The following is a 17,890-nucleotide window of genomic DNA, read 5'->3' as shown; positions in this document are numbered from 1 at the left end:
CAGAGGCCACTTGACAGCTGAATTTCTTAGGAGTTCAAGTTTGTGTTGTCTCAGAGAGGAATGATCATTGACAGGACACTGCTTACTGTTTACTGAACTCTTTCCCCTGTAAGAGGAGAAAAACGGGCTGGGAAAAGGCCACAAACTTCCGTGGCCCAAGAGGCGGGCAGAGTAGCTTCCCTTGTGCAGGAAAGAGTTCCTCCCTCAAATAAACCCCGAGCAAAGCAGAGACCTCAATTAGTGCTTGAGCAAGGACTCGAGGCATTCCTTGGCACGCGCGTTATGCAAGGGTCAGGTTCTGCTGCCCTCATTCCTGTTCCTCCCCGAAACTGCAGGCATTCACACACATGCTTCAAATGCATGAGCGCTCCTACCTACTGCCCTGGTGTGCCCCAAAACCTCCCACTGCAGCTGAGACGGCAGTCCCAGTTTCACTGCTCCTACACCTGGGGTCACCCAGCAGCAGCAGCAGCATTGACCCGGCAGCATTGGATCCCTGTCTCATGGATCTTAGCTCTCTTCCTGCCTCCATAGAGGATCCATGGGAGAGACAGATTAGGTGCCACATTAACTTTTTGCAATTTTGGACACTTTAGAAGCTCATTAGTGCTAAATCAGAGAGCAGAGTGCATTATAGGACCCACACAGTCCAGTGAGATTCTTAAAGACAGTTTGTTTTCTGTAAACTCTGAGGAATTACTCCACTGGACATCTCTTGACTGCATTTGGCCCCCAGTTCCACCTGTCCCCATCACATAAACACCTAACAGGCAATTTAGGGCTGGTGTCTCTGGGAAAATACAGCTCTGGTTATGAAACTGCCTTCCCTCTGCAAGGCTGGGTCCCGTACTACAGCCCAGCTCCTTTTCTGCCCAACGCACGATCCTGCCGCAATGCTTTCCGTCCCGAGGCGTGGGAACAGGGCTCTAGCCACAGTACCACTTCCTAATCCTGTGGTGTGAGGAGAGCAACTGGAGGTGCAGGAATGAGGGAGCAGCAGGGATACTGCTGGGCAGCCCCGGGCAGCTGTGCAGGGGAGCAGGGCTGTGGTGCTGCCCTGCATTCCTTTCAGCATGGGCTGGTGGGCAAGGTGGCCTGGGAAACGCCCTTCCCTACTGGGCCTCTCCCGCTGCCGCCCTCTGCCACAGCCAGTCGCTCTCTGAGGGCTCTGGCTGGAAGGCTGGGTCTTGATCAGCTGCATTTTTAAAAGAGGGACTCATCCTTAATCTGCTGGGATTAAAAAGGGATGTAGTTTTACTGCTCTGCAGAATTCAGGCAGTGTAAACAAGTGTTTTGCAAACCCCAGGAACAACAACAATCTGTCACTGTCAGCAAAAGCAAGTGCTCTACCCTGGTTGGGGCCAGACTTGAGCCTCATCCCAAAGACATGGTCCCACTAATGCTGGTGATCGTGGCTGCACCCAGCAGCTGATAGAGGCCCTGTGGGCTGCAGAGAACTTGCCTCCCGAGGGTTCTTCCTGCTTCCAGCAGAGTTGCTGCATCCTTTTGATGGTAGAAAAGCAAGGAATAGGAGGGGTGGCAGAGAGGCTCAGACAACAGTTCATTGGAATAATTTAAAAGTACATTCTTTGCTAGGTTCAGTCTGTTTCACAGCTTTTGTTCTGCTTGCATGGGTTCCTCTCACAGGGTGGCCACCACGGCCCCATCTCCTCTGGCTGGGGATGCCAGGGAGCTGGCTCAGTCACTGTCACTGCCAGATTGGTGGGACACTGTCCCACGGCCGAGCTGCACCCTGAGGCAGGCAGGCAGAGCTGCCCTGCCGGTGGACGGCGAGCCCTTGCTGACAGAGGATATGCTGCGGGCCAGGGGCTGTGTGGGGAACATGATTGTGCCACGGGGTGCCTCCAGGAGCTGCCAGATCTCCCCCGAGGTGGAGCTGCCTAGGTACTCCCACGGCCGGCGCCCGCTGCCGTCCCGCACCTGCACCTGGCAGCCCAGCTGCAGCACCAGCACCTTGATGACAAGCTGGTGGCCGTGTATGGCAGCCAGGTGCAGCGGCGTGTACCCGCAGCCCGAGCGGGCGTCCACATCCAGGGCCAGCCCGGCCTGCCGCGCCGCCGCTGCCAGCTCCTGCAGGCCCGGCCCGTCGCCGTGCTTGGCCAGCCAGTGAAGGACCGTGAAGCCTGAGATGAAGTCCCTCTGCAGGGCCAGTTCAGGCTCTTCCAGAAAGAGTCCTCGCACCTGAGCCCAGCAGCCCGCTGACATTGCCACCAGCCAGGCGTGCTCCCGCTGCCCCAGCGGCACCAGGGGCCCCCGGCTTGCGGTGTTCCTGGGGGAGCTCTTGGAGAGCAGGGAGCGGGGCTGCCACCCGCAGTCATCGTGCAGCGAGGGAGGGGTGCCCTGCGCCTCCGACAAAGCAAGCTGGCGCCTGATGCTCCGAAAAACAGGCAGCGGGGCTGGGGGCTGGCTCTCTGGGGCTTGGGGCGCTGCGGGGCCCTGTGGTGGCAGCAAGGACTGGGATGGGGGTGACCTGGCGAGGTGCGGCCGCGGGGAGCGGGATGGGCATGGGAGAGTGGCAGACTGTGGCAGGGATTGGGGTGGGGGTGACTTGGTATGGGGCAGGATCCCAGGACTTGCCGCCAGTGTCAGGCTTTGAGATGGGTACAGTCGCAGGACTTGAGGCTGGGTTGGCTCCTTGGGGACCAGCCCCCTGGATCCCCTCGGCAAGTCTGGGGATGGCCTGGTGGGGAGCTGCTGAAAGGACCTGGACTGCGACGGGAGCAGCCTGGTGGAAGCGAGCACCTCGGGGCCTGATAAAAGCAGTGGCGATGAGGAGGGGCTGGCAGGGAGTGCCTGCAGGGACCGGGACAAGGGTAGCACCTCCGGGACGGACAGCAACGGCAAAGATCGGGATGGGGGCAGGTGGCGGGGGGACAACACCCTGGGGCCCGATGGCAGCGGCGGGGACTGGATGGGTCCGGCGGGGGGTCGCCCCCCCGGGCTTGCTGAGGACCGTGGGGCCTTGAGCAAGGGCATCCCGGTCGCGGGCTGCGGCAACCTGTAGGGAGGCGGCATCTCCGGGCCCGGTGGCAGCGGTGGCGTCCGGGAGCGGGACGCTGCGGCAGAGGACAGCCCGGGGGCAGGCGGCGGCGGGGACAGGGACCGGGGCGTCACAGCGGGGGACAGAGCCCCGGGACCCGACGGCAGCGCCGGGGGCCGGGGGAGCGCTGTGCCGCCGGGGCGAAAAGCCCAGGGGCCCGCGGACAGCGGCTGAGTCCGGTACGGGGGCGGCTGCGGCGGAGGCGGCGGGAAGCGGCAGCGGGGCGGCCGGGGGGCGGCCGCGGTCCCGGGACCGGGCGCGGGGAGGGCGGCGGCGGCAGCGCGGCGCGCCCGGCGGCACTCGCAGCACGGCCCGCCGCGGCCCCGGGCAGAGCAGCCCCCCGCCCCGCCGGGCCGCCCCTGCTCCGCCGCCTCCCCGCGGGGGCCGCGCCGCCCGTCGGGGTCGCGTCGGGGCGGCGGCTGCGGCTCCTTCTTTTCCTCCTCCTGCTCCCGCTGTTCCTCCGGCGGCGGCAGCTCCTCATCGAGGAGGTCGCGGTACCTGCGGCGGAGGACGATGTCCTTGGAGGCGCCGGGGGCGGCGGCGGGGTGGACGGTGGCCAGGGAGTTGACGAGGCTCTTGAAGTACTCGCGGCGCTCCCGCCGCTGCTGCTCCGTCAGCGCCGGGTCGCGGAGGAACCGCTGGAAGTGGCGGAGCAGCGCCGTGTTGGGGGCTCGCCCCCCGGCCGCCCAGAGGAAGTCCAGCACAGCCTCCTGGCTCAGCTCCCGCGCCATGCTCCGGGCCGGCCGGCTGTCAGTGCTCGGTGCTCGGTGCTTGGCGCTGCACCCAGGTGCGGCGGGGAAACCCGCCTCCTGCCGCGCCGGGCCTCTCCGCCTCCTCCTCCTCCTCCTCCGCGGCCGGGCCGCCACCCCACGGTCGCCTTTGCCCAGGGTGGCGGCTCGTGGAGGTTCGAGCTGGGGTGACAGCGCTGAGGAGAGGTGACATAGAAGGAGAGAAGCCGGCTAGGGGGGCGGGAGGAGCTGAGAAGTGCGAGAGTCCTTTGCTGGCGGGCAGAGAGACCAAAGAGCTGCTTATCAGTCATTGTGTCCGTGAAGGGACAGCAGATGATAGGCACGGATTGAAATGCAGGAAACTCCAAATTAGTGTGCGAGGAAAAACTACTTTACAGTGAAGACGGTCTGCCATGGGAACAGATTGGCTGGAGAGGGTAGGTCTGCATCCTCAGAGACATTCAACGCTCCATGAGACCCCTAAACACTACTGGTGCCTCCCAACCTGAACTGCCCAGCGTCTTAGGAAAACTGACAACAAAGATTCACTGGTGTGCTGTGGTTTGGGGTGGCTGTTATTACAAGTGTGTGGGATTATACCCATGTACGACGGCCACACACAAATATTGGGAGTGTCTGCAGTCGAATCCTATCTCACCCCATCTCATCTACAACTAAAACCTTGTGCTGTTGTGGGGATCTCACTTAGTTCTGTACTGCCCATGCTGTCACCACAAGTGTGTACGTAGCAGCTGAGAGGGACGGGTAAGGTCAGCGCTGCCATGGGCAGTGTGCCCTGTGCACACCAAACCAATGACAGCCCCGGTCCCAAGCAGTCCAGGGACTGAAGAGTGGGGAGAAAGTGTGGGAGAGAAGGTGTGCTGGATTTTCTGTCTTGCAGTCAGAGAATGGAGGCACTGAGCTCGGTGTAGGCTCCCTGGCTTTAAAGAGGTCTGGATCAGGCCCTAAGTCACACTTGAGAAACCGTCTCTTCTGCAGGCTCCTGGCTATCCATAAATATTTTTAGCTGCCTGTCATGTAAGTGTGCGCAGCCCTCACCAACCACGGAGGGAGATTGCAATAGGTGCCTGTGTGCACAAGCTACATCCCATCCGCAGTGCTTATCTGGGTAGGGTGCAGGGACTGGGGAGAGCGTAAGGCTCACCTTAGCATTTTATCACTTTGCACATTCCTTTGGTGCTGCTCTCCAAGGCATGAATACATTTATCCCTCCTCCTCTGATGAGCCCTGGATTGCAGTCACAACAGCGTTTGTCAGCAGAAGCGACTGAGAGGAAATGAATGGGGGGAGCATAATGGTTGTAAATGTGATCACGAATAAGAAAGGAGGGTATATTGTGACGATAAAAAATCCAAATAACAGTGGCAAACACTACTATGGAAAGTGTTGCCTTGGCTTAAGCAGGAGGTTTTCCGTGGTATCCCGTTGGCTGTGACCCATTTGGTTGTGACAGGCTGTTGATGCACAGGACAAAATCTGTGCAGAGCTCCCTTTGCTTCAGGGGCACACTGCCCTTATAGCCCGGGCTGAAAAACACCTTTTGGGTTTAAGGGGGTGTAATGCTGCAGGCAGGCAAGGAGAAGCACAGCCCCGCTCCCTGGACTTGCTTCGTCACCCACTTCATGCTGAGAGGTTAAAGAGACTCTTGTTTCTCCTTATCATCCAGTGATTTACCCTGTCTGCAAGTTGGTTACTTTTGGTTGTGGGCAGGGCTCTTCAGAAAGGCTGAATTTACCCCAGTCTCACCCTCTTTGGGTGAGGTCTTGTGATTTTTTGGGTGAAATTTGGGTGAGCCCTGAGTAGAACTAATCACAACATAGAGGCAGGATCAAGCACTACAACATGAAAGAAAAAAAAATAAAGCCTGCCACTTAGTCTTGTAGGTTTCTGTTGTTGTCCCTGAAGATGTTACCTTTAGGGAGTTCTGTACCCATGTTTGTCTTTAAATAAGAGGGAAGTTACCAAAATTCTGTGTCTGCTTGTGTGTCTTCTCATCCCATTTAACTAGCAAATTGCCTTGTCATGACACAAAAGAACATCACAGCCCTTTTTTTTTTTTTTTTTTTTTTTTTTTTCCCCCAACCTGCAAAATGATGCCCAACTGCTTTGGAAACATTGAAACAGTTCTCGTGGGGTCTCTAGAATGAGGGGCTGGGTGTTGATTTGTCAGCAACAAGCGTGAAACTTGAAGCAAGGAGGCGCTGAGCAACACTAGGAGTTGCAAAGAAGTGTTCCAGCTGAGGTCCGGGAAGATTGCAGAACATTTCTTTGTGCTGATGTTTTCCTCCCCCTGCTCTTTCAGCGTGGACAGCCATACCCAGGAAGGTGCATGTGCCTGACTATCACGGAGGAAACTCGGCCGCAGCTCTCCCCGCTCCGGGCCAAGGAAGGACACGGTGAGTCACATCAAGGTTTTGTGAGCGCAGGAGATTTTCGTGTTGGTTAGGTTATGCTGATGCAGGAGTATCATGCATCTCTAATCCAGACGAGGGGAAGCTCTGTCTGCCTCACCCACAGGTGCCACAAGGGCAACTCTTTAGTTAGGATCACCAGGTTTCCACTAGAGGCTGCACTGGCCCGGGCGCATTTCCCAGCACAGGTTCTGCTCACCTGGAGCTGTGCACGCAGCCGGGATTTGCTACAAGAGCAATAATGAGTCTAATACCAGAGCCTGCCTCTGATATTGGCATCGACGCCTAACATGTTGGAGTGCTAAAAGCACTGCACCAACTACGCTTGCATAATGCTCCTGGTAGACACCCTTGGATGTCTGTTGGTGTGGCAGCTTTGCCGGTGAGGGCTGCCCCTGTGCCCAGCTGAGGGCACTGCCCAGCTACAGATCCTCAGCTGCGGTGGGGAGCAGGGGCAGGTGTGGGGGACCACTGTCCAAAACCAGCTCCTGAGTTCTTAAAAAAGCTGCGGGAAGGAGGCACCTGAACTCTGTAGCCTTCTTCAAACATCTCTGTGTTACGAAGTAGCCATAAAGAAATGGCTTCTGGAGGGAAAAGTTACAATCTTGACATCAAAGGGACTACAAATGGTAAGAGTACCGAGGCGCTCTATTTGCTTACCGCTACCCCGCGGCATTTGCTTGTGCTCTCAGCTTTAATTCCGCTGTCCTTTTTTCTTTTGAATCTATGGATGTTCACATATGGGGGTAGCTCTGGTGTGTCCCTAATTTAGTGTATCCTTCATGTGTGCAGCAAATAGGGTCTCTTGTCTTCTGTAGCTTATGCCTCACAGAACAATGCAGGGCTCTTCATCACCACTTTGGTCAAAGATTTGCGAGCAGGCATGCTGAGCTTAGTCCTAGGACTCCCCCTTTTTAGGAGAAGGGATATCACGCTCAACAACAGGATGTTAGGTGTTTGTCAGCTAGAGCGGCAAGGAGCCAGCTGTGCTTCTCTTCATCCCTGGAAAAGGTTTAGTGGAGTGGGAGAGCAACTGGCCACCGTGGCTGCTGTTTGGTGTACCAGGTTTGTTGAAAAACTGTGTGTGTACGTGTTTGACAGAAGAGAAGTGCTCGGAGAAACCAGAGGAACGAGGTGTCAGTTTTGTCCTGTGTTGCTATACAAGGGAGTTAAGGGCTCCCGTGCGCCTCTTTGTTAGAAACACGTCTTTGCCGAATCCCTGCACTCCTTCTGCACCGAACCGCTGGCAGGAGGACCTTGCTGATCGCTTGCTCGGCCGTCTCTTCGCAGGGCTTCACGGAGCAGATGTGTCCGTGCGTTCAGCCGAGGGTCCGCCAGGGCGGGCGAGAGAGACCCTTCGCGGTTCAGGGGTCGGGTACCCGCGGCCCGGCGTGGGGGGGCGTGGGCAGGACAGGGATTAGTGGGGTCGCGGGTGGGCGCTGCCTGCAGCCCCCCGGGGCTCCCGCTGGCTTTCGGGGTTCCCCGAGGGACGGGGCGGCGCCGCCCGCCCGCCCGCGCTGCCCGGCGGCCCCGGGGGAGGGCCGGGGGGGTCCCGCCTCGCCGCCCGGCCCCTTTGCATTGCGCATGGGCCCTCCCCGCCGGGTGGCCATGTTGCAGTGCTAGCAGGCAGCGCAGAGGCGGCGGGCGGCAGAGCAGCGCAGAGCACCGCACCGCACCGCGATGGCCGTGGCCGTGGGCAGACCGGCGGTGCGCGGGGCCGGGGGGCGGCGGGGCCGGGGCCGCATCGCCCGAGCGCGGCCGGGGGCTGCAGGGGCGCCTTGCCGGGGATGCCGTGCCGGGCTCGTAGGGGCGCGGTGTCCGCGGGAGGCTGCGGGGGCGCGGTGCCGGAGGGCACGGCGGGCTCGGCGCGGCGCCTCTGCCCCTTCCCGGGGCCGGGGGAGCCCGCGCAAAACTTTTCTTGGCCCCGTTTTGGGGCCGCGGCTCGTGATTGCGGCGGGGCCGTGGCGGCGGCGGGCGGCTGCTCCCGGAGCCCCGCGGGCACGGGGACGCGGCGGGAGTGGTCCCGGACTGCAGGAAGGAGAGAGGTACCGCGGCTCCGGCGGGGGTGTTTCTGCCCTGGCGCTGCCCACGGGTGGGAAGAGCTGGGAGCGGGAAGGGCTGTGCCCCGTGCGGGTGGGCAGGCGGCCGGCGGGACGTGCCCGCGGTCCCCGGGAGGCTGCGGCGGGTAAGGTACGGCATTCCCGGCATGGAGTTCTTCCGAGGGGCGCGCGTGTCCTGCGTTTTCCAGCGTGACCGTTTTTCTGGGGATGTGGTGGCCGAAAGGGTTTTTACGTTCCTACTGAGAAAGACAAAAGATTTCCCCCTCACAGGGACAAAGCGAAAAAAACCCCAAACCCACAAAAACTAAAAGACGGCGGAAAAGAAAAGCGAGTCTCTCTTGTATCCAGCTTGTAGAAACGTGAATGAAAGCACCGTGACCAGACTGAATGCACTTTTGTGCATCGTCGGCCAGGGGAGGGAGAGACTTGTCCGACTTCCCGCTAACTTTTTCAGTGCTTGGGAGTAACGTAGAAGTTGCCCACGAGTGGAGGGCTTGAATGTGACTCCCTCAAAATAAGGTCACGGTCTGCGTTCAAGATGTGACCCGAACAAGACAAGGGTTTTTTAGCGTTGATTATGTGCTTATGGGTGTGCGGGGCTCTATGGTTCCTCTGATGTGGCAAAGCATATGTATGGAGATGGGGTTAATGGTGTTACTGGAGGTGGGGAAGTTCAGCTACTAAGCAAAATAAGAGCTGGTGTTTCTTAACAGAATACCTATAAATTATACCAGCCATTTGTAAAGCTGCTTTTGAAGTGTTTCCTTGATCTTAAGGTCTAAAGCATGCTTGGAAATTGAAGTTTGTCCTTCAACGTAAGAATATGCATTGACATCATGGTTTCAGATGGTTTTTTAGGGCAAAGCTGAAGGGTATTGCTAAGCAGAGCCTTTTGGCTTTGCGCGGAGCAGTAAGTTTGCAGCATGAATAGGCTCAGGAACGTGGTTTATTGCAAGACGTGATTGCTGTTTGTTCTTGTGGATGTGTTTGGCGCTCTTTTTTTGTTAAGTTAAACTGGTGCTGCTGCTGAGCCTCTCGGGTTATTTTGGTCATCCAAGTCCGCGGGCCATCCCAAAAGGACATCCACAGAGGGTTTTGCACCAGTTAAACCAAATTCTTGTCTGTGGACCGCTGGGTGCAGTCCGGTGGGACTGACTGCAGGATAAAGCATCCCTCTCTGAAAGAAGCATGTGCGTGTGGGAGAGGGAAGGAGGAGGGTGCTCGGCTTCCTCACGAGCAGCTGGTGGGCAGAGCCTCCGTCCTCGGGAATCTGTGCTTTTTGGTCAAGGGACTTGTTTTATCTCAGGCTGATAAGGGAAGAAAGGGCAGTGGGGTGGCATTCAGGGCATGTTGGGGATGTTCTCTCTTACATATCTCCTCACCTTATCCTCTCTGCTCCCACTTTGCATGCTGCTGCTGTGTTGCTGGGAGGGCGGCAGGGAGTTGGAAGGAATAGTTAATTATATGTTAGAGCAAGGCTGGTGAATGTTTGCCTTTCCAACTTAGAAAATATGATTAAGTGGAGCTGTGAGTGGCATGCATCTTGTTGGAGGGAGAATTAAAGCAAGTTGGAAGAAAAAAAAAAAAAAAGGAAAGGAATGAAACCAAAAGCGAGTCAGTTGGAGTTAAAATGATGATAACATTCCTGAGTCACAACCTTTTACATCCTGGCAGGAAATGACATTATGTTAATTGTAAAAGTATGCATAAAAAATAACTTCAGCAAACTGCTCTGAAGTGTCTGTGTTAAATTGTAGCCGAGCTGGGTGTGTTCTGGTAGGATGGGCGGCTTTCTTTGTAAGGCCCTGATCCCACAGATGTGAAGGCACATGTGCAATGTGCTGCCTGTAATTTCATTGGGTTTAATGGAGACTGATCTTAGCATGCAAATGTAAAGGCGTGCATAAGCCAAGTTTTGGCAGGATTGGTGCCGGGAGCTGCCGTGGGAGCTCTCAGCTGACGAAAGCCGTGCCTGTGCTTCAACATGCACCAGGCTGAGGGGATGCTGTGGTCATCTGGGCTCAGTGTGAGATAAGCCACTTCCAGTCTGGAAGCTGTTGGGATGTGCTGGACAGGGGACACTTTTCTTCCTCTTGGGCTAATTCCCAGCATCTTAACCAGTGTTGGATAGTTTCCTAGTAGATCAGAGCATGGAAGAGGGCTCTGACCTACTACCTTTTTCTTTATGTGTTTATCCTAAATGTTTACAGAACCAGAGCTTGATTGTGTTATGGGGGTGAGCTTCACGTTCACTCAAGAGTATACATCGGTGTACTCCCCTCTCCAAATCCCAACAAAAACTGAGGGAAAATGGACCTGGAATGCAGATTTTGCATGGGAACCACAGAAAACATTATGTGAGAGATTAAAACAGCACAGTGTATTCTTATTCTTCAATCTGTTTTAAAAATACTTGATAATGAGAGACTGCTGGTTTCCATGGAGGGGAGGAAGGAGAGGGAGATGGGAAGGTAGAGCGGGGCTGAAGCTTCTCTGCTTTGTCCTTGGGCAGCAGGTTTGCTGGCACCTGCTGGGGCCAGCAAGAGCTGGGGGCAGCCCCTTTGGAGAGCCACGTCCATGTGTGCTGCTGGGTGTCACAGGGCCACCACGACCACTGCCTTGGGACCAGAGATGGGCACCAGAGAAGGAGGTACCCCAAGCTTCTGCCTTGCAGGGCTGCGGACTCCTCACAATGAACGTGGTGGTGCTGTGGCTGTGGGTGGCACTGCTTGGGCTGCTGAGGTGGCCAGGGCACAGGGCTTGGCTTCCTTGCCTGCTGCTGCCAAATGGGGCTTCTGGGGCCTGGCCTGGCTCAGCTGTCTGCACCAAGGAAGCAGCCCTGGGTAGTGCACACAGGGCTGTATTTTAGTTTGTGACCTTTTTGTTTCCTTTGTTCACCTCAGTGCCTTGTTTGCAGTAGGAAATTCAGACAATTCTTGTTGCTGCTGTTGATGTTAACAATGGTGGGAACCTGCCTCCTCCTTGCTTTTATTTCAGCACAGCCTGGGTCACGGGGCAGCTCGTGTGTCCAGCCCACCACGCGCTCAGGACCTCTAGCTTTTGCAGTGTCAATGAGCTGAGCTGCAGTCAGGACCTGATGGAGATACTTAGGAAGTCCTTGCTTTGGATAGGTGAGATGATGGGGAAGCAATTTTAGTGCCTGAGTAAGTTAATGCTGGGGATTGATTAAGTAAGCGGCATGAATCTGAGAAGTAAAATGTTTACTGAGAGCTGAGGCTCTGTTTGCTGTGTCCCCTTCCCACCCCTGCAGCCCCTGAGAGAGAGCTTTCTTGGCTGGCTGTCCATTCTGAAGCCACCTGAGGGTTGTTGCTTCTCTCATGGCTTTTCTGTGGCTCTTCAAGGTGGTTCTGGGAGCATGGAACTGCTCAGTGCTTGCTTGGCAGGAGAGATCTAAGGGCACAGGATCTGCTGTTGGCTTGGCCAATGCTGCAGCTTCATCCAGCCTTGCCCTTGGCGTGGTTTGGCTCTAGGCTTCAGTCCTGTGAGCTGCAGGGGCTCTTTCAGGAAAAGATACGGAGGCAGATTCAGCATAGGGCAGTTGGATGCGACCAGGTGATGTAAAAATGAAAAAAAAAAAAAAAGCCTCCCAATAGTACTGGAAGCTTTTTTTAGGTCTGCTGTGTAGCTGCCTTCACTTCCAGCTCCGTGAACAGCTCTCCAGCCCGCTGGAGTAAGCGATGCATGATAATGGTTCAGACAAACACCACGGCACGGGGAGAGTTCAGCGCTGCTGCTGCTGCTGCTGGAGCGGGCTCTGGAGCAGAGACACGGAACCAGCTCCGGGTCTCGCTCTCTGAGGTAGCAGCAGTGTCAACAGAAATTTATCCCAGGCGTTGTTCTTGCTCTGTGTGGTGGGGGTCCTTGTTTGTGTCCGCTCTGCAGTGGCAATAAGAGATGCTTCTTCTTGGCTGCTTCATCCAGTCTGGATGTCTTTCTGGTTTAGACAAATGTGGGCCAGGACTTTGTTGCCACAACTGTTCCTGTCCACAGCTTGGGCCAGTGTAGACAAAGTCCACTTGGCCGTGCACAGGGTGCTGAAGGAAGAGGCACAAGAGGGAAGAACAGCTCTCTGTGGTTTTCCTTTAGCAGTACCCAGCCTTTCTGGAAGCTTTCTCCCTTTCTGGAGTGCTCTGCTCATCCCATCTAAGTGGTGCTCTGCTGGCACAAGTTGGAGTCCAAAGGCCATTACTGCCTTTCCCTGCTAGTACAGTTACTTTGCTGAGCTCTATGATTTATGAGTCTTGAGCTATCTTTGGGGCTCCTTATTTAAAAATGCAGGCTGTGCCTGTGTTTTTGGCGATGTAGGCTTAGGATCTGAATTTGCAATTAGAGCTCTCGAAGTGTCTGAAAACAGGAAGAAGCTTCATTTTTTCTTGCAGACTTCAGGTTTTTGTTTTCTGTAGTAGCATCCCACATAAGGTGCTGTCAAAGAGCAGACTGCTCCTGTTGAGAGGAGCTGGTCCTTTCTTCCATCTGAGCTTACAGCTTCTTTAGATCTTCCTATTGTCTAATTGGATTTTCTGTTTCTGGGTTTATTTTCAGATGGGATCTGGCTGCTGGAAATATGTTCCTGAAGTGCTGTAATTGTGGGTTATTTCTTTACCAGATCTGCTCATGAATACTTGGCACAAGCTGATAGAAAAAGGCTTGGTTTAAAAACCCTTTGGTTTTGCCACGGTTGTTGCCCCCGCTTTGCCAGCGGCTCTTGAGAGCTGACTGCTGTGCACAGCAGTAATTCCAATATAAATTGTTCCTGGAAATCTGCATGCCTCTGATGTCTTTCATTCAGGAATTGTATGAACCTCTCTCACGTGATGGGTGTGGAAGTGAGGAAGTGTTTTGACTCCTGAGCGGGATATGTTTAAATGTCTTGCTGGGCTGTTCTTGCTGTCTGTGGATCTGAAGGTGTTCTGCCTAGTCTGGGTGTCTCATTGGTGGCTCCCCTGGGTGCAAAGTGAAATACATATTACAACGTCCTGTGCAAGCAAAAGGCTCAGCAGAACTTAGTTTCTACACGTGTTGAGGGCACCAATTGTGCAAAGTCCTTTATGTAAGCACGTGAACTTGGCTTGAATTAAGTTTATGGCAGTCTGGTGGTGGCAGCTCTGTTTTTGTCTGTAGAGAAAACAAAAGGCTCAGGTTGGGGAGTTGGCTTGTTTGGTGACCCTGTGAGTTTGTGGCTCTGCAGGGCAGTGCAGAGAGGGGTTCTCAGGGAGAATAGTAGTGTGTGAACTGCAGCAGAGGTGGAACTGCAGGCCTGCTTTCAGCCTTCCAGAGAGAGGGTTCCACCTATAGCTACAGACACATCTTTAAACCCTTCTCCTCTGATCTGGGTCAGCCTGGAAGCTTTTGGTAGCTTTCAGATGCATGAACAATGCCAGGCTGATGGTCCTGGCTTAATTTTTCTAGGACAAAATTTGTAGGCAACAAACTAGCTTGGAAACGAGAAACTTGCAGCCTGGAAAGGTGAAAGTACCAGGTTATGACTGAAACTCATTCCTGGCATCTCCTTGCAGGAACATGGATTTTCCCACATTGCCTGGATGTGTCTAGGAAATGTGCAGGGCTGCCAGTAAAGAGGTTGTACATAAATGTAGTTGGGTTTTCCTTTTCTTGTTTCATCTGTGCTTAAGATTTTACTTTTCTCTGCTGTCTCCTTTAGTTTTAATTGGTAGAATTCAATTTCTTGGATATCTGCGGAATGAACACAGAAACAGCATGGCTCATGTTATTTCAATAGTCTTTGTTGTTGTTTTGTTCCTAGTTTTAGGTGTCAAGGCTGGTAGTGTCAGAAACTGGTGAATTAAATAATTGGGAGCAGTACTCATCTCTTCTGAGCTTTTACAGCACAAAGATTAGGTTGTCATACTGTGAGCAGGTAAATGCTGGGAGTGATTACAAGGCTTAACGCAGCCATCTGGGACTGAACATATGCACAGTGCTCAAATCTTCATGCCGAGGCCCCAAGAGGAGCAGGGATTTTGGGATATCATCTGGTGACAAATCACACCACTTCATCACCACATCCATTGGCTGCTGCTTTTTCCTCCTTCAAATCTGTTTCTTGTCTGGGTTGGCCTATGGCAGGCCTCGTTGTACCTTTGCTTTTTTTGGGCAGTCAGAGTTCTGAGCTCTGAGATTTTTTTTTGCCTGAGTGTAAGCACAAGGGTATGGGCGCTGGGGCATGTATTTTTTCAAATCTTGTTTCAGCAGTTTATCTAAAGCTTCCCGTAATTCTGGCCAGGTAACTCAATTCCCTGCTAGTGTGGTTTTCTTAGCAGAAGAAACAACCAGTCAACCATTATGCTTTTGTTAGCCTATAGAATCAGAAGAGCAGGACTTTTAATTACATTTGAAAAGAGGTTTTTTTTTTTGTTTGTTTGCTGTGTCTTGGATGCGATTTCCAAGCCAAGAGAAATCCCTAGTGCTTATAAATTAATGCTTTTCTGCCACAAGCTGTCTTTTATCACAGAAAATGCCAGCCTAGTCCCATTCTGTTTCATCTGCCTCATTAATATTAAATACATGGCACTTTAATATGGCAGCCAGAGCAGGGAATTTCAGCTAATACCTGACAATGGCAAACTGAGATTAAAAGATATCAGAGTGCTGTCGCTATATATAAAGTAACTGGCTTTCTTCAGGTAATTTATGTCGATTCTTTTCTCCCCCCGCTCCCTTAAACCTTTCCATCTTCAAGTGAGCCCTTACATGCTCCTGCCTTTCTCGCAGGTCTGGTTCAGTGTTCTGGGAGAGGGAAGGGTTTGGTGATTGCAGCACAAGTCCCTGGTGTGCAGTGGACACAAAAAGTGGCCCCAGACGTGGGAGCTCTTTGGTGCTGGGGAGAGCCTTCACTGAACAAGTGTGGACTTGGGCTGTGGGGCAGCTCTTCAGCAAAGCTGTGCTGGGCTCTCCTGATGCCCTGCATTACAGAGAACCTGGCTGAAGGTAAAAGAATAAACAACTTTTCAGAGAAGTGCCTCCCCTTCTGGGACGCACAGTTGATGGTCACTGAGCAATTGGAACGATTCACATCAGATTCTGATGCGTGATTTGAGTAGTGCTGGGGTCCTTGGCTTACATGTTTCCAGGTAGCTGAATATTCACCCGGCTGGAAAACACTCCTGCTAGTCAGCATTTGGAGTTGAGCGATTATTAATTATTAGAGCAGTCATTACCAGAGCCACTCGGCCTTAGGGTTTGTGTGGCTGACAGGCTGCGAGTGTTCCAGCCTCTGGTTTGGTGTGTGGTCTTGGGCAAATGGCCTTGTCTTGGTGTGCCTTTGTTTTCTGCGTGTGTAAAGCCAGAGATGTTCCTTCCCTTGTTTTGTGAGGTGCCAAGCTGTCATCAGTGAATCCACAATCCACGGCACACCCCAACCGTAGTCACCTCTGCCGACCTCGCCCTGTTGCACCAAACAGCAACAGAACTCCTGCGGCGCAGAGGCACCACCAGATTAATGCTTTTAATTAAAACTCCCTTCAAGAAAATAACTATTCAAATAGGGTGATATGCAAGTTGTGTTTTCAGGGAGATGTAACAATAAGGAGGAAGGGTTTAAAGGTGAGCAGTGTGAGTAACTCTGACCTTGTTTCTCTGGGTTTGCCGGAATGCAATTGAGGGCAATTTTCACACAGAGCATTCCTCAGAGATACTTAATTTCTCTAGTGTAGGCCAGAACCATTTAAACACAAAGCCAGAGGTGTTTTGTTGAAATTGTGGGTTGCCATGTGACTCCTGTCTGTTCTTGAACACAGCTACGTTTCCTCCAGGTTTGGCTTTGCCAGGAATGGAGCTCGGAGAAGCATTTTTATTTCCCAGTGGGATGTGCTTTACAAGATTTTGATATAACCTGAGGAAAGCAGCATTTTCATAGCCTAACCCAAGTAACCTGATGATCTCTTCCAGTGGGTTGAGCCAGGAAGCCAGAAGTATAAATCCAGGGTAGCTGTGATACAGTTTATGTGCTGTCCTGGTTTCAGTTTGAAGGGAACTATGAAATTCTATAAAATTCACACGGGCTGGAAAATGTTTCTGGCGTCAAGTAGGTGGTTGGTCCCTGTGTAAAAGACAGAGTAAGGAGTCCCAAAGGGAGGACGTGTGGATGTTGTCAGTATCCATGCTGTGGTAAATGTATCTTTTTCTGAGCTGTGTGTGCGGAAACATCTTGGCAGTTGGAAGCTGCTCAGGGCTGGAGCCTCCTATTCCCATTTTGGTGCCTTGCCCTGCAAAGGAGACGGTGGCCCAGAGTCTCTCGGGTTCAGCGGTGCTGGGTGCAAGGAAGGAGAAAGGAGATGGCTGGATGTGTGCCATCCTCCTGGGCTCTGTGTGAGTAGGAAGGTTGTGCGAGCCCGCTCTTGAGGTTTATGCTCCACTTGGCACCCTCAGGGGCTACCGGGTGACATGAGAAGATGTGAATTAAGACATCAAGTGCCCGAGGAAGGGCTGCTCCAGCCTGCGCTGGCTCTGCTGGGGTCGGTGTGCCGCTGGCCCGGTGCAGGCACAGCCTCTTGGGCTGCGCTGGTGTGTGACTCCTGCTGCATGTACAGACTCAGCTCCTTCTCCTGGACAGCCGTGGGAGGGACAGCTGGGCATCTGCCTTCCTCTTTGAAGGCTTCCCAAGTTCCTCAGCAGGTATTTATCTGTCAGACCCCGGCTGCTCTGGGGTATGAGCAACCCAGGCAGGGCTGCCTGTGGCTTTGTGCATCACCTCCTGCTTTGAGCAACGGGGAGGTGGAGACTGCAATCTTGATAAGAATGTTCAGCAGCAGATCCCTGGCTTTGGTATCTCATTAAATAACTCGACCCAGGGGCAAAAACATGCACCACGCATGGGAACTGTGCCCCAGTTTTGGGCTAGGCCGGTCCGCAGCTCTTGGAGTTGCAGAGCATGTCAGAGCAAGGAGCTCCTTCGTGTGAACTAATCTTCCCTGGACCTCCGCAGGAAGTGCTTGTCTGGAGCAGGCTTCGTTTACCTTGGGCTGTGTTTGTCTTCCCGAGTCCTTAGGTTTGGCTCCATGGATTTGTGGCAGGATTTACCTGCTCAGTCAGGTGTTCACAGGAGGGCTGGAGCAGCAGCTGAGCAGAGCCTGCTCCTCTGTCGCAGCTGTCCTGGCTCCGTGCGGGACTCGTGCTGTGTGCCAGGCTGAACAGCCCCGGGCTTTGCTACTGGAGGGATACCTGATGTGCCCTACTGCCTGTCCTGCTGCTTCCAGGGCAAGAGGGGACTTAAGGGGATAAAGGGGATGAGAAATCCGAGTGCTGCCAAGCACAAAAAGCTACAGTGTAAAGTAACCGCGGGAGCTGCAAGCTAATGGCAAATCCTCTTGCTTTATTGTTATTCGGAGAAACAGCCTTGCAAAATGTTCCATTCCAGAAGCTGTCCTTGAGCTATGGATTTCAACCAAGAGCAGTGCAGTATCTATCATCTGCACTCATAAGGCTGCGAGAGTTTGGACTGTGTTTAGCTTAACTGTTCTGGAGAAATCTGAGCAGCTGGACTGTCCAGAGGTGTAGTACTCCAGATAGTTCATTCTGTTTGCTTTTGGGATGTAAGGGAGGATAACGCTGCAAGTGTGGGTTTCATTG

General features: G+C 53.9%; 2 protein-coding genes across 3 annotated transcripts in view; one reads left to right on the top strand and one right to left on the bottom strand.

The window, feature by feature from the left end:
- Nucleotides 1–1,698: 1,698 nt before the first annotated feature.
- SOWAHB (sosondowah ankyrin repeat domain family member B) lies at nucleotides 1,699–3,792 on the bottom strand. Its single transcript, XM_062493679.1, has one exon. The coding sequence runs from the start codon at nucleotides 3,790–3,792 to the stop codon at nucleotides 1,699–1,701; it is 2,094 nt and encodes a 697-aa protein (XP_062349663.1).
- A 3,040-nt stretch (nucleotides 3,793–6,832) lies between these two features.
- SEPTIN11 (septin 11) overlaps nucleotides 6,833–17,890 on the top strand; it is a 36,004-nt gene continuing 24,946 nt past the window's right edge. Inside the window, exon 1 of one of the 2 annotated variants that reach the window (XM_062494053.1) lies at nucleotides 6,833–6,850. In XM_062494053.1, coding sequence (XP_062350037.1) covers nucleotides 6,848–6,850 — 3 coding nt within the window. In that variant the 5' untranslated portion in view covers nucleotides 6,833–6,847. Of the gene's footprint in view, nucleotides 6,851–7,858; nucleotides 7,929–17,890 lie in introns of those variants that run through there. The other variant, XM_062494052.1, reaches the window with a different exon arrangement.

Source organism: Cinclus cinclus, chromosome 5 (genome assembly GCF_963662255.1).
Source record: "Cinclus cinclus chromosome 5, bCinCin1.1, whole genome shotgun sequence".
Lineage (NCBI taxonomy): Eukaryota > Metazoa > Chordata > Aves > Passeriformes > Cinclidae > Cinclus > Cinclus cinclus.
The sequence above is the reverse complement of the archived record's forward strand: the minus strand, read 5'-3'. Positions and strand labels throughout refer to the sequence as shown.